Genomic DNA, 24,193 nt, shown 5'->3' on the forward strand with positions numbered 1-24,193 from the left:
CTAGTAATAGACTGACTCTATTACAAAGTAATTTGGTTATTTCTCTTACTATTTCCCCTATTGTATCTGTTGAGGGGATGTTATCATGAGCACAGGGATTAGTCCTATGCTTTTAATCAGTTTAGTAGTTTCTTTGTGTCTCTTTTTATTCATTTGTAATTTTTTTTAAAGACTGTAAAACTTCTACAGTTTCTTTAGATCATTAAGTTATATGACTCTCTTTCGTGGGAGTCAGTTAACAATACATGAGAAAAATATTTGTTCTAGGATAATATATGACCTAACAGTCTTTTGTTAGACTTAGAGATATCAATATGCTTTCTATGTTTGAGGCATATTTTATATTCCTGGAAATTACAATATATTTGAGGGCCCCGTACCATGTGCTCTCAGTAGGACAATCATAAATCAGTCATCATATTCTAGTGTTCTTTTATAGGAAATGTAAACCTATGTCATTACATTGTTAGTACAAGTGATGGTGAAGTATTTAAAAAATCTCTGTCAGCCACCAATAATCATACTTCAAATAAGCCTTATGATATGTGATACCACATTGTTGAGTGAATTGTGGTCAACGCAGTAGAGTGGAGTCGCTGAGAGGACAGTGGAGCAAGCTGTCCGAGTTTCAATCCCAGCTCTGTTACTCACTAGTTCTGTCATCTTGGGCAATTTACTTAACCTCTCCATGCTTTAGCTGCTTTGTCTATAAAATTGAGATGGTATAAATACTTTTGGGAGTCATTTAATTCTCAAAGGATGAAATGAGTTGATATATGTAAAAGCATTTAGAACTGTGCCTGACACATGATGGGCGTTACTGGGGTTAGTAATGATGCTGGTGCTGATGATGCCAATGATACAGATGATACAGCAAATTACATATTAAATAACAACATATTAAGCCATTATATATTCAGTTTTTCTTATTCTTAAATCTTAAGGCAATGCTTTGATCAGAAGAATAGTTGAATAATTATTATATTAGATCTACTTTTAGAAAAGAAGATATTTTATAGAAAGTTTTTAAAACAAAAAGAAGAAAATAAAATTAACTTGTAATCCAAACACCCCAGGTTAACATTCTGACATATCAGTTTAGATTCTCTTCATATGCAAATCCCCCCTCCAAATTGGATTGTACTGAGAAACTGTTTTATCACTTGCTTTCTCCTCTGTTTAAAGTACATGTTCTTAGCCAGTGTGGTGGCTCATGTCTATAATCTAGCACTTTGGAGGCCAAGGCAGGAGGATTGCTTCAGCCCAGGAGGTCAAGGCTGTGGTGAGCTGTGATTGTGCCATCGCACTCCAGCCTAAGTGACAGAGCAAGACCCTGTTTCCAAAAAAAAAACAAAACCTACGTTCTTTATAACTGCATGGTTGTCCTTTATCCTGTTATAACAAATTCTGTTTAACAGATTTACTATTGTTGGGAATTTAGCTGGTTTCCATTTTTTTGCTATCATAATTAGTGAAGTAACATTCATCGTTGTAAATATATATTTCAATATCTCTGTAACGGTTTCCTTAAGATAAATTTCCAGGAGTAGTATTGCTGGAACAAATACTTTGAGGAATTTGTTTGTCCAAAATTGACTTCTAGGCTTGGCATGGTGGCTCATGCCTGTAATCCCAGCTACATGGGAGGCTGAGACAGGAGGATTGCTTGAAGCTGGGAGTTTGAGACAAGCCTGGACAACAAAGTGAGACTCCTGTCTCTACAAAAAGATAGAAAAATAAGCGGGGCATGGTGGCATACACCTGTAATACTAGCTACTCAGGAGACTGAGGCAAGAGGATCACTTGAGTCCAGAAATTCAAGGCTGCACTGAGCTGTAATTATGCCAGTCCACTCCAGCCTGGGAGACAGATAAACTCCTTCTCAAAAATAAGTAAATAAAATTGCCTTTCAGAAAGCTTGTACCAGCTTACACAGTATCAATATGAGTGTGCTATATTCCTTATACCTTCACCAATGCTAGATTTTGTATTTTAAAATTACCTTTTCTAATTTGACAGGTGGACATGATACTTCATTTTAACTTGTATACTATGACATTTTTTTTAAAACCCTATAGAGTCACTTTGTTTTTACACATTACTAATGAAATACTTCAGCACAGTCAACTAGCCTCAGAATTCACTTTAGGATAAGCTTTCAGTGCCAACTTTCATCTCGCCATACCTGCAAACAGATGCATAATCATCTCTTTAATACCAGAGCACACATCTTCTGAAATGATATCAAAACCCATCCTTTTTTTAAAAAAAAGAGCAGAACTTGCTTGTGGTGTGAATTTTCTTCTCTTGTCTCTTGGTAGTATTTAGCCAAGCCACCATTGAAATCAGAGGCTGTTTCTTATTCAGTTTTTTATTGCTTACATGGGCATTCTAATATTTTAAAAGGATGGATGGTGGGTGGATGGGTAGACAGGTGTACAAAGGAATGAACAAACATGCATTTGGAACTTACCTGAAAAGTTACTTGTTGCATGGGAAAGCAACATATTATGATCCAAGTTAGAAGAAGCAGTTTCTAATTCTATAGTGGTTCTACCATTCACTTTTTTAATGACCTTGTCAATATTAGTCTCCCTGTGGCTCAGTTTCCAGTGTCTTCAATATTAAATGCTCTTTCTAAGCCTTCAGATTGCCATTGCCTCACTTCATTCCTAAACTATTGTAAATTCTTCCATACTCCCAACCCTGCCTTCAGTCTGTGCATTGTACTACCGTCTGATTGACCATCCTGCAGGACCATATTCATTGTCACTCCTCTGTTTGATCGATTTTTGACTGTTCTCCGTGGTCAATAGGATAAGTCTAGTCCCCTTAGTTTTTCAATTTCCCACCTCCCAGCCTTTGTTTATAGCATTCTGTTATCCAACAATTAACTGGCTTCTTTCTTTCCTCTTACTCAAATCCCACCCTTACTTAAAAATTGGACTTCATTCTCTCCTATTCATGAAGCCTCCTCTTCCACTCCATCTCCAGTGATCCTTGTTTTCCCCCGACTCTGTGACATTTACTAACTCTACAGGGGTTTTCAGTGTGGGTCTAAGGAAGCCTGGGAGTTTGAAGCTGTGCTTCAGCCGTACTAAGTGAGCATGGGGAAGACCAAGAGCTCCACTACCTCCCCATCCAACCTCCAGGCTGCTTTTTTAATTATGTATGTTGAGATTTTATTTAGTGTTTCCTTTGAATTTTTTCTTCTTTGGCCATATCATTTACGGACTGTATTGTTTCTTTTTAATTTTTTTTTCAGATATGTGTATCTGTTTTTCTTAATTAGGTTTTGTTACTTAAGGATCTTGAACTTTTTTGTCTCTCACTTGCTACCTTGCAGAAGAAATATTTGTTGTTAACTTTATGGATTAATATTTGTTCTGCTTTGTTCACTGGATATTGTGAGACTGAAATGAGAAAAAGATGCTTTGAAAATTACTGTCGTAGCTGGGTGTCATGGCACACACCTGTAATCCCAGCAGTTTGGGAGGCCAAAGTAGGAGGATTGCCTTAGCCTAGGAGTTAGAGACCAGCCTGGGCAACATGGGAAGACCCTATCTCTTTAAAAAAAAAAAACGCTGGGTGTGGTGGCATGCAGGTACTTAGGAGGCTGAGATTGCTTGGGCCCAGGAAGGGATTGCACCACTTTACTCCAGCCTGGGCAACAGAGCAAGACCCTATCTCCAAAAATAAAAATAAAAAATGTCAAATTAAGTAAATGTTATTCCCTTTAGAATAGTATTTTGGAGTGAGAACTTGTTGGAAGCTAAAACTTGACCACATTTTAATGTATTTTATTCAAATGGTTTAGAAGCACCAAAAATTAATGTTATTGTCTGTTCACACAGACTAGCAGAAATGCAAACATATAAAGACACAAATTTGTATTACATGAGAAGTACAGTTATAGAGGTTTGTCCAAGTATATCTGTGGAGCAAAGAAGGCACATATAAGCTGTTTGCAGGTGAGCCAGAGAGTGTTTTCCTTTTAAAGGGTAGCTTGCCAGATCAAAGTTGCAAGATGGGCAAGGCAGAGAAGTAGGCAAACAGAGTAGAATATAAAAGGCTCCAACACATAGAACAAGATCTTGGGAACTATTATCCCACAGAGCTAGCGCATAACACTGCTGAAATTGGAGATAAGCTGGACCTGAATAGTCCAGTATGGTGTCCACAAGCCACATGTAATTACTTAAATTAATCAAAATTTAAAATGCATTTATTTAGTCATACTAGCCACATATCAAGAAGATGTTAGACATATGTGGCTAGTGGCCACTTTATTAGATGTAGAACATTTCTGTTATCACAGGAAGTGCTGTTAGACAGGACTGGGGCAGACCGTAGAGGACTTTGTGAACTTAATTGAGGAGTCGGGCTTTTATCTTGTAGGCGGTTACGAGCTTTCAAAGAGTCTTAAGCAGGGAAGTAACATGATCAGACTTGGATTTTTAGATTCCAAACTTACAGTATCAGTTCTCAAGTATATAGCAGTTTTAGAATCAGTCAAACATTTCCATCTCGCACATAGCTTTTGTTGAAAAAGTATAATTACAAGGGAATTAGGTAGCCTGGACCCCGAATTAGAGTAGAGAATAAAATAGATATAGGATTTAAACATCTTTCAAGACTTCTAATTCCACTGGAGCATTCTCTTGGAAGCGATTGTTATTCTTTTGATAGTCTGGGGGGAAAAAAATGCTTCTTTACCTTTTCAGGGAGATTACTGGTTGATAAATGTTAGTGATAATGTTATGTGAAAAAATTTTCACAAACTATTACTCAAGATATTTATATCTTTATTTTGTTATAGGATTTACCATTATGTTTTGAAAGCTAAGACTAATAACTGCCATGACTTGATAATAACTTGACTAAATCAAGATGTTAAATAGAATTGTCATACATTTATTAATCAAAGTAATTTAATTAGATTTACTAACAAAATAAAAATGTTGCTTTTAATAATTTGAATTAAATGTTCATGCACATTTACTAATTTGGGCCTTTTCTTACAGTTAACCCAGTATCCACTCCAGTTGCACTTCCCACACCAGCTCTTTCTCCAAGTTTGATGGCTGATCTTGAAGGTTTAAACTTGTCAACTTCCTCTTCAGTCATCAGTGTAAGTTATTTTTAAAATACACCAGCTCAGTTTTCTTACGTTGCCATTGTATCTTTTTTATTAAAATGTAAATACTTGAAGTGGATTCTTAGTTTTGAACAGATTCTTCTCTAAGAACAAGCCCAATTTAGCTAAGACCTTTTAATTTTTTAAATAATTTACTCAAACCATTGTCTTCTCAGTTTTTTCCCTTGTTGTCCACACTTAATTATCATCTGTATGTTTTTCTCTGGTATTGTTATATATCTGTAACATACAAAGGTTTTTCACCACATTGACACAGTACGTACACCTGAACTGTACCACAAAAAGTTGTCTACATTAACAGACTTTCATTTCCGTAATCATTTTATTCCTACCACGCTATTTTTTCGTAGGCTATTAAAAACTCATGACTGTTTTTATTTAAAAGTTCAAGATAACTTTTTTCTTTGTCTTATTTTTGTACATTTATTTACATGTGTTGATGTCTTTAAAATTATTCTGTAATGTTATTTATAGAATGTGATGTGAAGTGAGGCTAGAACCTACCTGTCACGAAATAATGCAAAAACCATCAACTTATCATGGTATTTGAAGCTGCCACAACTTTTTATTGTGTTAGCATATTATATCCACTAACCTTTCACTGCAAATCAAGCATGCTGCCTAAGATATATAATCTGTTGATATGCTTGACCTCTTGTTAATTTGTTGTCAGAAATCTGACAGACTAAGAGACAGAATAGTAAGCTTTGATGGGCACAGGTAGCTTCAGTAGATCTGGTTCTCAGGGCTGGCAGGGTACTACAGGGTATGTAACTGATCATCTGAACTGCCTGGGAGCATAGAACTGCTTCTGCCAAAAGTGGGAGAAAGAAGTGCCTAATTCTTGTGTGTTATTATGGAAAAAAATTCCTCCTTCAAAGCAAGTATGCTATCAGGGCTATGCAGTGAAATACTGAAAAAAGCTATCTGCATTTCCGTTCAACATTGGTCACCTCGCTTCGAAAGTACAGGTGAAAAGTTTTAAGCTACAATGTTCTCTTTAAGCATAGAATGAGATTATCTCTTAACCACTCAGAAATGAATAAGAATGGTATTTGCGATTTTAATTTGTCCTTGTTTCTAAAAGGAAAAGGCACATTAAAAGATATGAAGGGGGAAACATTGAAAATAAGCAGTTAAGTCTTTCATTTATTCAGGTAATAAATATTTATTGAGCATTTGTGGTAGGCTCTAAAGAAAAAGTGTTAATCAAAAAATCAATAGTGAAGCAGTTAGTACCTTGAATGGAACAGGAGGTCCCTAAAACCTTGGTTGGCAGTAAGGTAGTGAATAAATAATAACTTGGGCTCTGATATCAGATGTCCAGGGTGCAAACCCCTGCTTTGCCACTTAATAGCTATGTGACTGTGGGCAAATTGGTACTCTTAAACCTCCTTTTCCTATGAGAATACTGTCTACCTCATAGGATTGTTATGAGATTAATGAAATAATATATGCAAAGCTCTTAGAACAGTGACTGACACATTGTCATTACTCAGTAAATGTTAACGAATATTCTCCAAAGTGATATATGTGATAATGGACCTGAGTGTAGACTCTTCTACTTTATTAACTATAAGAAGAAAGCAGTTGAGATTAGAAAAGCTTGTAGTAAATTTTCATTCATCACAAAGTAATTGACAGACTCACCCTTTTATACTAAGGAAAATGTTTATTGAGATGGTCTCTTCAAAGGAAAGAAAACCACTCCATCTAAAGTTGGGCAAAAAACGACCGCCAGTTGACACGGCTGAGTGAAGCAGGACTACAACACTCACTCCCCAAAAGCTAACAAAATGATCAAACAAGTAGTGCTAAAAAGAATGACAACCAGAAGTTCACCAGCAACAATAAAATAAGGACAGGAATAGAACTTTAAACAAAGAAAATGCTAGAACTCTGAAAAATGGAACCTGTAGAAATAAACTGAATATTCTGCTGCAGAATGGCATGGCTCCTAATAGCACATCCAACCCTCAAAACAGTACTGAGAAAAGATGATGAATCAACCAGAGTTTAATCTTCCCCATTATGTGTCTGAATTTGGAAAGAAGTGGATGGAAGACATCAGAGGAAAATAAGGAAAACCCCTCAAGAATTACAACTCCCATATAATGCTGTGAGATCTCAATAAATCTAGGAGATTTTTGGATCCTGAAATGAAGTTCATAGATGATAGAGTACATCTATAATTTTAAAGTCAACATGTTGTCCTAGTTGAATAGAAAAAATAAAAGTAACATATAATAAACTAATATTTTCAGTGATATGTAACTGTTTGACCATGACTACACTAGAAGTAGTTAAATGATGCTGGCACTCATATATAGAACTCATGAATGTGAGAACTATATGTGCAGATTTATATAGGTGTGTTGTTCGGCAACTCAAATGCTATGGGTTGCGGTATTGCCATCAGTGACATAATTTTCCAAACACTGAACCGCTTTTCTGCACCAAAGTTGCATTCCTGGAAAACTGAACCTGTTAAAATCTTGCCAAAGGGAAGAAAAACTTTGTATTTTATGTGAAATGTTCTAGGATCAAGTAATTTTAAGCACGTTTTCACCTCACGAATGTTTAACAAGACATTTGAATGTTAATAGTTTCATTTTCTCATAGTAGGAAACAGAGCTTTTGTGAGGGACATGGTACAGTCTGTATCGTCAGGATCTGCCCTATTCATTACCACGAACATCTAGCATTCCTGGCCTTCACTCCTTAAAGCTAGCAGCATCCTTTACTGTCCCTCCCTCCAGTCGTGTCCTAGCTGCAAACGTCAAAGCATTATGTAGCGGTGAGAAGCACAGGCTCTTGATTCAGACTACCTGTGTTCAAATCAGAGTTCTGCAGTTTACAAATTAGAGACTTTGGGCAAGTCAGTTCCCCTTCCAGTGCCTCCATTGTTTTCATCTGTAAAATGATCATGCTACCTACCTCATAGGATTGTTGTTGGTATTAAATGATTAACAAACATGAAATGTTTATAATAGTAACTGATACGTACTAATAACTAAATATTTCCTGTTATCATTTTCATTACATGTATATCATTAGTGTAACTTTATAAAGGAAATGAAGTGTGACCCAAGAAAACTGTGTTTTCTTCTTACTATTAAGGCTGTACATAGATATGCTGAAACATGAAAATTACTATGGATTCTACTTTAAAGAAAGAAGAGTGGAGATACTGCTGATTGTTGAAACCAAGGAAAGGGTGATTCAAAGTAATAGAATCAGTAGCTGTAAAAATTGTGGTCGTATGATTGAGTATAAATGATAAAAATAAGAAATGAAAACTAGAAGGTGAGGAATGATGACAGGATGCATGGTAATTATTTTTTCAATGTAGGAAAACACTCAGTAATATGCAAAATTGAAACCACTTTTGTTTTTGTTTTTAATGAAATGCAGACCTCTTAATGATTTGTATATATTCAAAGAACATTTATCTGATGTTTTGGAGGGTTTTTTATTTTTTGGTTTTAATTCCATATCTTTTTCTTCAAAGTAAGATTATAGTCCCATTCTAAGGGATAATTTGTCTGTTTCTCTGTATATCTGTCAGTGGGTACAGAAGTGTCATGTTCACCATGGTTAACAGTTGCTTTAGATGGAATGGTTTCGGAATGACTTGTTGATTGTTTTGGTACTTTTCTGTAATGTTTAAATGTTTTATAATTTATAATAAATGATAACTTTTTAAAACAAATTATTACTATAAAAATGAACAAAAGAACAAAAACCAGAAAAATTAATTTATGATATAACAAATCAGAATAGTGCTTACTCCTAGGAGAATTAGTGCTTATAAGGAAAAACAAGATAATGTTCTGTCTTTTGATCTGTCTTTTGGAGCTGTTACATGGGTGTATTCAGTTTATGAAAAAAATTGAGCTTTGCACTTAAGATGTGTGTACTTTATGTATATTGTACTTCAATAAAACATTTTTAAAAGTGGACAAATGATATAAACACATTATTCATAGAGGAGGAAATATAGATGATAATATGTGAAAAAGGTTTAGTGGTAGTAATGAATAAATGTAGATTTAAAGAACCATCTTGCCTGTAACATTAGCAAAAATCACAAAAACCAACATCTGTTGTTGCTGAGGTATGCAATGGAGCAGGCATTATACACTGCTCCACTGGTAAAAGTATAAATTATTACATCATTCTGGATGGCAGTTGGGCCATCTGTATAAAAAGCCATCAAAATATGTATACCTTTTGACCAGGTAATCTCATGTCTAGATTCTTCTTCTAAGGAAGTAATTAGAATTACAAAGATTTATGTGCATGGTTGTTTAAACCTAAATGTCTAGTGATAGTAGTGATGGTTACAAAAAGTATACAAAAACAATTTAAGGAATTTTGTACAATTATTAAGATTTTATTACGTATTTTAATAAGATAAAATATGGTATAATGTAAGGTGGAAAAAGGGATACGAAATGTTATGTATATTATCTCAATTTTGGAAATTGAAAGAGTAGAAGAAACTGCATCATAATTTTAAGAGCTTTTATGAATGATGAGATTATGGATGCTTTATATTTAATTTTCTTTTACATATTTTTAAATGTCTTCCATTTTCTCTTAAGATGTAACACATCTATTACCCGAAAAGCAATACTTTTAAAATAGAAATGGAAAGCACATATATGAATGATGAGGATTCCTTTTTATTTGTTTAGGTCCTTTTCCTTTTCCTCTTCCTTTTCTCTTTCTTTTTCTTTTCTCTTCTTTTCTTTGGGTCTGGCTCTGTCGCTCAGGTTGGAGTATAGTGGTGCAAACTTGGCTCACTGCAATCTCTGCTTCCTGGATTTAAGCCATCCTTCTACCTCAGCCTCCCTAGTAGCTGGGACTACAGCTGTCTGGCACCACACCCTGATTTTTATATTTTTGTTGGTAGATATGGCTAATTTGTTGACTGATTTTTAAATTTTTGTTGGTAGAGCTGGGGTTTTGCCATGTTGCCCAGGCTGGTCTCAAACTCCTGGGCTCAGGTGAACCACCACGCTCAGCCAGATTCCTTTTTATTGACCCATCTGATATCTGTCTTTCTAGATCACCACTACTAATTAGTTGGGTGATATTGAGCAAATCATTTGGTTTTTTTTCAACTATGAAATGATAGCAAGACAGATTTCCATGTTTCCTTTTAACTCTGATATTCTATGTGTGTATGAACCTACGATGGAATTTGGAATTAATGAAAATAATGTCACTGGGTTAATTTGAGTAAGTTTGTTAAAATAAAGAGGTGAAACATTTTTTAGTTTATATGATGACTTTCTAGTCCATCTATAATTTTTATTTATTCTAGTAAATGTTATTTGTTTTCCTTATGTATATGAGATTTTTTCAGTTAACAAAATATTTACAATGAAACCCAAAGAGCAATTGCTTTTTCACACCAAATATTTTTCTAATTAAAAAAGTCACTATTTGTTCCTATCCTTTGAATTATATATTCAGAACATAGAGATTTTTAAAAATAATGCCTGACAAACATATTATCATTATAAGGAAAGGCTTTAGTTTTTTAAACTCTATAATAGATACTATCTATAAACACAGCATGTTTTAGTCTTGCCAGAGACTGGCCATTGGCCAACAGATAGGTCCATCGAGAGAACATTTTAGTTCCTGCTATAGTATTTCAGTGAGCAAACTGGTTAACTTGGTAAATTTTTTTTTACTGGATTATTATTAGGTCATGAGTTTAAATCAAGCCCTGCAAACACATAAACATCAGTCCTTAAAATGTATGCTTCTTGGCCGGGCGCGGTGGCTCAAGCCTGTAATCCCAGCACTTTGGGAGGCCGAGACGGGCGGATCACGAGGTCAGGAGATCGAGACCATACTGGCTAACACAGTGAAACCCCGTCTCTACTAAAAAAAAAAAAACACAAAAAACTAGCCGGGCGAGGTGGCGGGCGCCTGTAGTCCCAGCTACTCGGGAGGCTGAGGCAGGAGAATGGCTAAACCCGGGAGGCGGAGCTTGCAGTGAGCTGAGATCCGGCCACTGCACTCCAACCTGGGCGACAGAGCAAGACTCCGTCTCAAAAGAAATGTATGCTTCTTGCAGGGATGAAAAAAGAATAGGGGAAAAAGACAATTTTATGTGTAAGAATAAATGTGAAATAAGAATAACTTGTTCACCTCTGGTATTAGAAACGTTGAGTGAAACTTTGATCTGTTGTGCTTTAAATTACTTTGTATATTTGGGTCACAAAAATATTAAAGTGAATAAAACAGTTAAAGTTACCTATTTTAGTGTATGTTCTGCTTTAACTGGTAAACATCAACATGAAACCTTGACTCATCCTTTGCATTTTTTGTTTCTTCTCAAACTAGTTGTGTAAGAAACTATATTTATTCACTTACTATTTAAGATTATGTTTTTATGGAAAAATCAGAGTCTGACCTTCCTAGGTTACAAGGTTTTCAAGGTGGCCGGGTGCGGTGGCTCACACCTGTAATCCCAACACTTTGGGAGGCCAAGGTGGGCAGGTCACCTGAGGTCAGGAGTTAGAGACCAGCTTGGCTAACATGTTCTACTAAAAATACAAAAAATTGGCCTGGGGTGGTGGCACGCACCTGTAATCCCAGCTACTTGGGAGGCTGAGACAGGAGAATCGCTTAAACCCCGGAGGTGGAGGTTGCAATGAGCCAAGATTGCACCATTGCACTCCAGCTTGAGCAATGAGAGCGAAACTCCATCTTTTAAAAAAAAAAAAGAGGCTCCCAAGGCAATCCCCAAATGCCATAATACCATAATGGAGTTATACTATCTATGATTCTTTAACATGTAATCACAAGTCAGAGGGTTTATGTGTAAATACACTTTTAGAGTTCCACCTTAAAATGCTAAGAACTCATTTAGAAAGACAGAGTGACATTTGTGAAATGCATTGAATCTGGAGCCCCAAGACCTGGTTTTAACCCTTGACTGAGCTGTGTTTATTATCATTGTGACTTTGAGCAATTCTTTGACTTGTATAAACTTCCATTTTTTAATTTACAAAATGGAGATAATACTTATCCTAAACACCTTTTTTTAATGAAAATCAAATGAAATAATGATCCTGAAAATGTTTGAATTCTATTCTGTAGCTGTAAACCCTGAAATCTAGTCCAATGGCTCTGAAACAAGTGGGATAGTGATTTGGCAAAAGATAATAGATTCAGATTTGAGGATCTTGGCCTAGATATAGACTATAGGAGGAAGGATTCAGTCAAAATTGGGATTGACAGGGTAGAGAGGCTCCAAGGTCTTTATGTTCAGTGATAACATAGGGTTGATGTCATCTATTCCATTTCTTTCCCTTCCTCCAGCCCTCAAATTGGATACTAGAACTATGCAGGGAGAGTGACTCAGTGAAACAAAAACATAAGGTCCTCAGGAAGCACCAGGATCTGCAGAATTGGGGACTGAAAAACCCTTATTGTACAGAAAGGATTATTGCTTAGTCTGCCCAGCAAAATTCGCCATTTTTGTACTGGACATATCTAAATCAGGCAGAAGTTACTGCATGCCAATCCTGAAAGCTTGTTAGGGGATTATAACTTTTTTTTTATTGCAAAGAATTCATATTAAAAGTAAATATCACTTTGCTCTAAAATGTTTGGGATTGATTTCATAATTTTTCTCTTCCTCAGAACTTAAAAGAGAAAATAAAGTTAAATTTCTTGAATACCTTCAGTGTCTTACCAAGTTAAGGAAAAAACTACAAATAGTTATATTCCTAAAATCATGTCAAAGGAGCAGTGAGTGGTACATGTCATTCCTTAATAACAAACTTCTTTTGTTTCCTATATACCTCTTTAATACAACCAAGGATAGTGTTACAGTAATTCACATGTCCTATAAAATAATGAAGTAATGCTATGAAAAATAGGCTCAGCAGGAATTTGGACATCTTGCATCCAAGTATGTCTCTTCTTGCGTCCTATTCTGTGCTGAAGAAAACATTAGCACGCCATGAACCAAAGCCAGATTATCAGCGGGTTAAGCCATCTCTCATCTTGTTCTTTGTCTTCTCTTCTTTAAGACTAGGGAATTGGTTATTGAATAAGGCTCCCAAGTTTAGCAATAATAACTCAAGGGTACCCTGAATCAACATCTATGGCTTTTCCCTAAATCCTGATCTTAGGGCCATCCGTTTGTATTTTGAAATGATCAAGCTATCCTTTACTCCAACTGAAAATTTACTTGCCTAATATTTCACCAGGTCTGCTCACAGGTGTATCAAAGAGAGACAGTACCTTTGGTGAAACCATTGTTTAGTTGGTTTTCACTTCATCCAGTTACCAACCAATCAAAGGTTTTTCCACCAATCATATTTTCATACCATTGATTGTATTAACCTAGCTTAAATCAAATCTAAAATATGTGTGCTTATTACAATTATTGAATGGTTTCATATGAGGGTTGTTGGGTTTTGTTAAAAAACAGGAAGCTTATTTAAAAATTGTTTAAAGTGAAAAGTAGGCTTCTCTGAAAATTAGTTTTAACAGTGTGTTTGAAAAAAAAAAAAAAAAATGGAGGCATACCTAGTGGGTATTTCAGAGAGTAATTTGGAAATATTCACTCCAGTTGAATAATGTATTCTCCATGACTCACTAATTGATGTGGCTACACATGAAAACATGCAAGAATGTTCACTGACACATTGTAAGAGCAAAAAAAAAAAAAGAAAATTGGAAACTACATCTATCACTAGAATACACACATAAATTGTGGCATGCAAATACAATGGAATACTGTGCCAATTGTTAAAATTAATGAACTGGAAATACCTGTTAGACAAATCTCAGAAACAATAGTAAGAAACGTTACAGACTGGGCACAGTGGCTCACACTTGTAATCCCAGCACTTTGGGAGGCTGAGGCAGGCAGATTGCTTGAGCCCAGGACTTCTAGACCAGCCTGGTCAACATGGCAAAGCCCCATCTCTACAAAAAATACAAAAATTAGCAGGGTATGGTGGCACGCACCTGTGGTTCCAGCTACTCGGGAGGCTGAAGTGGGAGGATCACTTGAGCCTAGGAGGCTGAGGTTGTCAAGAGCCAGGATGGCACCACTGCACTCCAGCCTGGGTGACTGAGTGAGACCTGTCAAATAAATAAATAAATAGGAACATTACAAAAGAATACATATAGTAGGAAGCTATTTGTAGAAAGTATAAAAGTATGTAGAATTATTTAATGGATTGATGCATACATATGTGGAAAATGTTTAAAACCATACTTGTGGCCGGGTGTGGTGGCTCACGCCTATAATCCCAGCATTTTGGGAGGCCAAGGCGGGCAGATCACGAGGTGAGAAGATTGAAACCATTCTGGCTGACACGGTGAAGCCCTGTCTCTACTAAAAACACAAAAAATTAGCTGGGCGTGGTGGCAGGCACCTGTAATCCCAGCTACTTGGGAGGCTGAGTCAGGAGAATGGTGTGAACCCAGGAAGTGGAGCTTGCAGTGAGCCGAGATAGCACCACTGCACCCCAGCCTGGGGGACAGAGCAAGACTCCATCTCAAACATATAAATAAACAATAAAACAAATAAAACCATACTTGCAACTGGCAAACACCAAATGCAAATTCTGGTTACCTCTAATGCTGGAAGCAAAGAGGAATGCAATCTGGGAGGGGTATACTTGGGATTGTCATTCAGATTTTTAAAGTTTTACTCATGATGCTGGAAGAGGGAGGGACGTTGGCTTTTTGTTTTTGTTTTAATTTGGTCTTTATACTTATTTGCTTAAATTATTTTATATATGGGTTGTTATAAATGTGAGCTATGTTAAATATAAACTAAAATCCAAAGTATAACTAAAATGAAACTATCAATAGTACACTTAATACTTGAGTCCGGGGTTTGTGCTTCCAAATTCCATTCCTTTTCTTCCATATCTTTTTGCTTTCCTTTATAATTATATGCTAAATCAGTCTTTGTATGTGTATACCATATGTGGTAAACGCCTTAAAATTATTTAATTAATGAAATGCGTTTATATGTCCTGTAAAATCATACTTGCTCCATGATAGGTCTTTTCCTTCCTAGATGGTGCAAACTTAGTCCATCCTTCATTCCATGCTTAGTTTTTTTAAATTCTCAATTAGAGTTCAAATTAATGAGGGTTCTATTTCAGTAAAATTATTTTGTAAAAAAGAAAATGAATTAAGATTCCTGTTTCAAGGAATTATATAAGAAAATTGTAGTGAAATAGAAATATTTCAACCCTTTAGATTTTATTTCAAAAAGAACTTTAACTTATGTTAGCCATGTAGTTGATTATGGATGGTACCTTTTTAAAAAACAGAAGAATTGACAGTATTCTAATAAGAGTTTAAAGCAAGGTTTGCGTTTGACAAACCCAGACACAGATGGTCTAACTTTCAGATGGTGGAATACTAGCTGTATTACTTATGGCTTGCATTTTGCAATGTATTCATGAATATAGCCAATAAAAATTTGCAACACCTAAGAGCTTTCATATCTGAAATCCATAAGGCAGATAACAACACGTTTCCCTAATGTTTATGTTGTTCATAGATAGATATCAGTGAGATTCTCTAGATATTTGCATTCTAACATACATGCAGACTGAAAGGCTTTATTATAGCTTAATTTCATTTACTTAAAAGATAACTTTATTGAACACAGTATGACTAAATCACTATGCTAGGAATTACAGGTAACAGGTTAATAAAACATAGTCCCTTCCTAAAGGAGCTCACAGTTTAGTGAATGAAAAAAACTAGAAAACTTCGTTATAGGAGTACAGAGAAGAGAGCAAGTAATTCTGCAATGAGTGCCTATCAGTATGGACTTGGATAGCGATATTTGTGTTGGTTCCTGGAGAATGATTGAGTTTACCAACAGGGAAGAAGAGGAGATGAGTATTTCAGCCCAGGGCATAGCCAGATGAAAGAGAAAAGATAAAATGCATATTATACTTTTGAGAAGTTCTATAGCTAGATATAGCTAGTATACAAAATGTATGTTTTGTTGGAGAGAGAAGTTGCTACTGATTGAAAGTCATATTGTGAAACAGTTTGAAAGGAGTTCTGAAGATTTTAAAGCAGGTCATTGATAGTGATCAGATCTTTGTTTTATAAAGTTGTGTGAAAGATTAATTGGATAGGAAGAGAACAAAGGGATAATTTGGTAACTTTTAGATGGATAACTGAGATTTCCACTGGAATGATTATCTGGATAGTGGTACCCAGTTAACCAAGATAGAAAATAAGGAGGAGGAAAGGACAATGACATTGAAATTTTGTTTGGAACATGTTACTCTGAGGTGCTTTCGGAACACCAAGTTGGAGACGTCCAGTAAGAAGGTAAAATCCATTCTGGATTTTAGTGAAAAATTAGGGCCAACTAATTAGAATACAAGCATATGCACAGGTTATGGGTAATAGTTTAAGGTAGGGGAACAGAAGGGAAACCTTGTGTGTGAGAAGAGACAAATGAAGATGGAATCCTAGGGAACATCATGCTTTAGGAGACAACAAAGAAAAAGGCCAAATAAAAGGAGTGAAAAAGGGAGGTGAGTCATAGAGCGTGTTGTCAGGAAACTCACAGGTTACTGAGGGTAACAGACAAATCATTAATGTAGTAAGTGCTGAACTAGAGACAAATCCACCAAGTGCTCCTGGGTGACAAAGATCTCTTATAGAAGATATACATATGTAACCTTGGAACTGAATCTGGAAGAATGAATTTGCCTAGGTGGCTGGAGTAGAAGAATGACATTCCTAGCAGAGAAACTAGTATACCTGAAGGGTTGGGGTATGAAAGAACTGGAGTATTGCTGAAACAGTAGTTCAATGTAGGGCTTAAGTATAGCATGTGTAACCAGATCTGATATTGAGAAGTATGTTGATGGCACACTGTCATGGAAAAATTGTAGTAATGATTCCTTAACTTGTTTTCCAATCTTTTTGTGTCCCAGTACATGTAGAAAAGTGGCAATACCTATAGTGCGTTCTAGGGTACACAGAGAATGCTGAAGGAGGTTAGAGGCACCCAAGTCCAGGAGCTCCAGCTACCACAGGCCCCAGTTGGCCTTGGGGATTCATGTGGGGCAGTATCACAGCACACCTCTGACCCATTTGTGGCAAATTAGTGAGGGAGCTCTGACTTAGCTACCATAAAGATAACAGATTTGATCCTTATGGATCACAAACCCTAAGTGGAATTTAATTTTGGACAACACAGGAAGGCTCATTAAGAAAAATGATCGTTTCAAAATGCAAAAGTGGTACACTGAGAAATAGTAAGGAATTTCAAGAACAATCCATGAAACAAACAAAAAGGCCTAATTTGTTGTTATATGTCACTTGGAGGTAGCCAAACTCAAGGTTAAAGGCACAGTCCTCCAGACTAAGTTGGCCCAAGATTTCTGACACCAACTGTAACTTTACGGGTTTCCCAAAACCACTTGCCAGTTCAGAGAACTCAGAAAAGCACTGTGCTTAGGATTACAGTTTTAGCAAAATGATACAAATTAGAACCAGCCAAAGGAAGATACACCTAGGGCAGATTCTGGGGGGGTTCCAAATGTGAAACTTTTGGGTTACCCTACTGGCATGAAAATCTGGCAATATGCATGGAGTATTGCCAGCCAGGGAAGCTCACTGAACCTCGACATCCAGAGTTTTTATTGAGGCTTCATCATAAGGCCTTGACTGTTTGAACTGTTGCCACATGGTTGAACTCTAGCCACATAGTTGAACTCAGTCTCCAGCCCTCCCCTGTCTCGAGAGGTCAGTCTGATACTAAGTGGCTCAGCGCCCCAACTCTCTAATCACATGGTTGGTCTTTCTAGCTTGGCCAGCCTTACCCTTAGTTATCTCCTTAGCATAAGCTATCTGAAGGCCTGTCATGAGTCACCTCAGTGGCATAAATTATCAGGTGTGGTCCCAAAGGGCCCACCATGAATAACAAAGGCACTTTTATCACTGGGGAAATTCCAAGGGTTTAGAGGTGGCCTCTCAAGAGCTAAGAGAAAGTCCTAAGCTCTCTTGAGGTTAGATCAAATTCTTTACTACACATATGCCAATTAAGTGTTTTATTCATCCAACATGTGTTTATTCAGACCAGAATATGAAGCCATGGATATAGTGGTAAACAAGATGGGCAAGCTTCCTGCCCTGAGAAAGTTTATAGTTGACTGGGAAAATAAAGAAAAATTGCCTCAAAGTACGTAATTACAATATACCAAGTGCTTTGCTTTTCGTAACATAGTTTTGTCTGTTGGGAAGTATCTGTAGATACAAGTTGTCTTTATTTGTCATTATTTCTCTGGTTATGAACATAAACACTATTATTTGACATTTGCTAAACTCCACATGTCCACCTTTTTTCCTCTGTACCATTATAACCTAAAAGAGTTACTTTCAATATTTGGCACAGCTTAAGATTTAGATACCGGAACTACTTTTCTCCTTTAGCAAGAGGTAGAAGGATGATTTTCATCATCTGTACTCTATGCCGTTTGCTTTCCTTGAATTGGCATTAAGGACCATCACTTTGTCACTTGATGACGATGCCAGGGTGAAGCTAGCATGGAATGTCAGTAGCTAGCATGGAATTTCCTATGACCAGCAAAAAGATGACATTAAGTTTGGCAGCATGACCAAGAAGCCCTGTACTCATGCCCCCCAGCTCCCCATGGATTTATAGGCTGAAGGATAGGAAGAAGCAACCCCATTTGCAATCCACTTGAATTTGGGCACCCAGAGTGGTACAAAGAAAAGCCACAAAGCAAATGTAGCTTCTGCAGTTTTTATCATTTGTCCTATTAAATTCCTTATCAAAAGAATATGGAAAATTGGCTAGCAAGTAGGCTTACAGATTTTTGCCATTGTCGAAAATTGGCAGCCAGTGGACTTACAACTCTCCATGAGTCAGGGATAAGTCCCTGACCCAGTTTGTGTTGTAGGAACTCAATTGGGAAACAGAGAAGACTCTTCTCAGGCCTTTTTTTGGTGTGGAAGTCACTGGTTTTAAAACAGTAATAAGAAAAAAAGAAACCATAATTCATGAAGAAGTATCTGATTCACTCCATCTGAAATCTACTAAAACAGTATTTGGAATTATTAGGATAATTGTGCATATAATAATAACTATTGTGATTGAAGTTAGTTGCATTGTATTTAGGATTTCAGTTTCTCTTGACTAGTCTTATCTTAGATATATCCTCCCCAACCACCCCCCTACCAGTTCTCCTCCTCACTCTCTTTTAATTGCCACTAGGGTATTTTAGTTTTGTTTTCCAATCTCTTATATCGGCAGAGTGCTAGACTTTTTTTAAATTGGTCTGCAAGGAGAGATTGCTTTGAGGGACATCTTTGTTGAATATGTACATTTACTAAGTTATATGCCAGACGTTTCATGAATATGTGATCTCATTCAAAAAATGATAATATATGATAAAGTTTTTCTAATATAGGAGAAGAACTATCTTATTTTTTTTTTTTTTTGAGACAGAGTTTCATTCTTGTTGTTCAATGGCGCGATCTCAGCTCACTGCAACCTCCGCCTCCCAGGCTCAAGCAATTCTTCTGCCTCAGCCTCCTGAATAACTGGGACTATAGGCATGAGCCACCACGCCCAGCTAATTTTGTATTTTTAGTAGAGATGGGGTTTCTTCATGTTGGTCAGGCTGGTCTCGAACTCCCAACCTTAGGTGATCTGGCCGTCTCAGCCTCCCAAAGTGCTGGGATTACAGGTGTGAGCCACCACACCCGGCGAAGAACTATGTTTAAATTTTTTTTTTTTTTTAACACTTTATAAAGTTAAGGTATATTCGGGCCCCAGGCTAAGAGACAAGTCCAGCTAAGATCAAATTCCTTTGAGTTTAGAAGAGGGAGAAATTGTAAGTCAAAATTAAAAATAATTTTGTCATTTTAAATTTAGGAAAAATCCTTTATTTGTTCTGATGAAAATGTCAGTAGTCATGGAACTGTGGTAAAAATAATGAAAAAATCACTGGCCTGGGTCTGCTTAAATTGAAAACATTTTTAAATTAAAGTGTGACAGTATTTTGTGCTTCCATTGCCTAGCCACGTCCCATCTTATTCCTTTATTCAATTCTCCTCTGGGTATGAGGTTGCTTTAATTCTTAAATTAAACCTTAAGGTATGTCATCCTGCTGCTTGATCTTTCTATTTCTATGCTACTTCTGAGGGACTCATAACAGACCATTTTCATCTCTCCTTTCCTAGATTACTAAAAGGAGCTACTTTTTAAAAAGAGATTGTTATTAATTTTTAGTTGGAGATTTTTTATTGCAAAATATTTTTTAATTGGCTTAAGCAAATATGTGCCAGTTTGTCCTAACTGGCAGGCGGTGCTCATAATGTTAGTTGTTAGTATTACAGTAAAATTCCCCACAGTGACAAATCCACTGGATCAGATGCTAATTGTAGTTATTAATGAACTAGCAATTATTTGTGGCAAAAAACCCAGGTCACCTAAAAAAAACAAAGGAAACATGCACAGAAATCTGCAAGAGATTGAAGGATTAAAGAGGTTGCGGTAAAGAAAGCCTTGGGCCTTTCGTCGTCCCTTCCTCCTCCTTTGTGGTAAGTAGTTCCACTGGCTGTGAGTTCACTCATTTCAGAGCTGAGAGTTCACTGAACATCTATCCACTTTTCCTTACGATTATGATTTTTAGCTTTTATTATAATTAAATATACCACAGTAGGAAATAAGAATATTTTTAAAATATAGCTTATTTTAAAAATGTAGTTTGTTTTTAAAAGATTCATCTTTTCAGGCAGTTTTGTCATCTTCAGTGAAAAGGTATAAATAAATGAGTTTCTGAAATTCTGTCTTTTAAAAAACAGTTCATAGTCTGAAATTATGCATTTAAAAAAGCAGTTCATAGTCACACAAATTTGATGGAACTTTGTGTGACTATGAATTGCTATATTTCAAATGTTGTTGCTACTGTTGAATTGTGGTACTGAAATGAAGAATATAGCTTTTAAGCTTTATGGTATCTTAGATTATGCATTGGTCAATCATATATCAAATATTACTTAATTACAGTTCAGCCAAGTTAACTTCTGTGTTACCACTGTTCCCCTTAAAAAGCGTACCAAATTTTTTTCTGAACACATGGCAGGACATGGTATGGAAATTAATAATTCTTATTCTAACAGTATTAAATCTCTTAACATGAGAAACCTGACCTAAACATGGAAGATGTTATTATGATATTTACAACAACTTTATTTCTCTTTGAAGGAAGAGAAAATGAGTTTAGCTGTAGGATACATGTCCAGTGAACACTAAGAATTTATTACTACAGGCAGGAGAGTATGGAGTAAAAACAAGTACAGTATATAACCCTAATATCAAAGAAAAGTAAAAACCACTTATCTTAGAATATATCAGACTTGGGCTGGGCGTAGTGGCTCACGCCTGTAATCCAAGCACTTTGGGAGGCTGAGGCAGGCGGATCACGAGATCAGGAGTTCAAGAGCAGCCTGAACAACATGGTGAAACCCTGTCTCTACTAAAAATATAAAAATTAGCTGGGCATGGTGGCACACTCCTGTAATCCCAGCTACTCAGGAGGCTGAGGCAGGAGAATTGCCTGAACGTGGGAGGCAGAGGTTGTAATGAGCAGAGATTGCACCACTGCACTCCAGCCTGGGCGATGGAGTGAGACTCCATCTCAAACAAACAAACAAACAAAAATTAGACACATTGTTACTCAAATCATTCAGGGAATGTAATTATATGTAGCTTTTATAAACCTATCAGTAAGGATTAGTTCCATAAACTTGCAGCTGTTTTACGTTACTGAATTTATGACCTTTCCCATCCAAATGTTAATATGGAAGATCTGCTTTACACTTTTATACAAATAATAAATACTCCCCGCAAAAAACAAAACAAAATTTCAGCAAATTCCAATTTAGAAGTCATATACCTTAGATTAAGAGAGATTTAAAAGCGATGCCAGACAAATATGTGCATCTTTCTTGAATTCTGATTCATCTCTAAAACGACATGCATGAAATAGCCAAGGAAATGTGAATACTGTATTTTAGGTGAAATTAGAGGAATTTTTGTTTTATATCATTTTTAGATGTGATACTATTGTATGTTTTCTTTCAAAATCTTCATCTGTTACATATACAAACTGAAGTATTTATTGATGAAATAATGTATGGAATTTACTTTTAAATAATTCAGAAGCTGAGTAAAAGATTAGGTTAAACAAGATGGGCTAAGTGTTGGTAATTTTGAAATTTAGTGCTCGGTACCCAGTGGTTTATTATATTAGTGTCTCTGCTCCTGTATACATTTGAAAATTTTTTGTAATGCGTTTTTAAATGCATAATTTCAGAAACTCATTCATTTACATATTTTCACTGAAGATTTGACATTCATGCTTCATAGAATATGTGACCTGACACAATATCTTATAAATATAAACTAGTACATCAGAATTTAAATTCTGTTCAGGCTGTCATCTATGAAATTAGGGAACAAGAATAGATTATTTCTGGAGTCCCTTCCAACTCTGAATTTCTAGAAATCTAAAGAAATTAAGTGGAGAGGCCGGGTGTGGTAGCTCACGCCTGTAATCCCAGCAGTTTGGGAGGCTGAGGTGGGGGAATCACGAGGTCAGGAGATCGAGACCATCCTGGCCAACACAGTGAAACCCCATCTCTACTAAAAATACAAAAAATTAGCCGGGCATGGTGGCGGGCGCCTGTAGTCCCAGCTACTCGGGAGGCTGAAGCAGGAGAATGGCGTGAACCCAGGAGGTCGAGCTTATAGTGAGCCGAAATCATGCCACTGCACTCCAGCCTGGGTGACACAGCGAGGCTCCATCTCAAATTAAAAAAGAAGAAATTAAGTGGAGAGACTTCAAATAGCTTCAGTAAACATCATCAGCATAGGGGAAGGATTGCCTTGTCTTTTACATTAGAAATATAGATATAATGATATTGGAACCTGAGTTTCTGGAAGATAGGACAGGACCTTTTTATATTCCAAGTGCTTAATACATAATAGGTGCTCCTCAAATGTGTTTTGAATGAATTAATCCTTCCTGTTTTCCAGAGTCATTAGTATAGAACCCATTAACACTGCTATCAGTTTAATCTATTGGTTTTTTTTAATGTGTATTTTTATTTTATTTATTTTAAGTTCCAGGATACATGTACAAGATGTGCAGGTTTGTTACATAGGTAAACATGTGCCATGGTGGTTTGCTGCAGTATCAACCCATCACCTAGGTATTAAGCCCAGTATGCATTAGCTGTTTATCTGGATATTCTCCCTCCTCCCATGCCCCCTGACAGACCCCAGTGTATGTTGTTCCCTTCCCCGTGTCTATGTGTTCTCAATCTTCAGCTCCCACTTATAAGTGAGAACATGCAGTGTTTGGTTTTCTGTTCCTGTGTTAGTTTGCTGAGGATAATGGCTTCTAGCTCCAGCCATATCCCTGTCAAGGACATGATCTTGTTCCTTTTTATGACTGCGTAGTATTTCATGGAGTGTATGTACCACATTTTCTTTATCCATCTATTATAGATGGGCATTTGGGTTGATTCCATGTCTTTGCTATTGTGAACAGTGCTGCAATGAACATATGTGTGCACGGATCTTTATAACAGAATGATTTATATTCTGTTGAGTATATACCCAGTAATGCGATTGGTGGGTCAAATGGTATTTCTGCCTCTAGATTGCTGAAGAATCACCACATTGTCTTCCACAACAGTTGAACTAATTTGCATTTCCACCAACAGTGTAAAAGCATTCCTATTTCTCCATAGCTTTGCCAGCATCTGTTGTTTCTTGACTTTTTAATAATTGCCATTCCGCCTGGCATGAGATGGTGTTTCATTGTGGTTTTGCTTTGCATTTCTCTAATCATCAGTGATGAGCTTTTTTTCGTGTTTGTTGGCCACATAAATGTCTTCTTTTAAGAAGTGTCTGTCCATGTCCTTTGCCCACTTTTTAATGGCATTGTTTGTTTTTTT

At 36.4% G+C, this 24,193-nt stretch overlaps 1 protein-coding gene across 2 annotated transcripts in view; it reads left to right on the forward strand.

The window, feature by feature from the left end:
* The window catches only part of AP3B1 (adaptor-related protein complex 3, beta 1 subunit), a 318,221-nt gene that overhangs the window by 224,632 nt on the left and 69,396 nt on the right, over positions 1-24,193 (forward strand). For both annotated transcript variants that reach the window (XM_011959213.1, XM_011959211.1), the window contains exon 22: positions 5,025-5,131. In XM_011959213.1, coding sequence (XP_011814603.1) covers positions 5,025-5,131 — 107 coding nt within the window. The remainder of the gene's footprint in view (positions 1-5,024; positions 5,132-24,193) is intronic.

This window comes from Colobus angolensis, unplaced genomic scaffold (assembly GCF_000951035.1).
Source record: "Colobus angolensis palliatus isolate OR3802 unplaced genomic scaffold, Cang.pa_1.0 Scaffold49, whole genome shotgun sequence".
NCBI lineage: Eukaryota > Metazoa > Chordata > Mammalia > Primates > Cercopithecidae > Colobus > Colobus angolensis.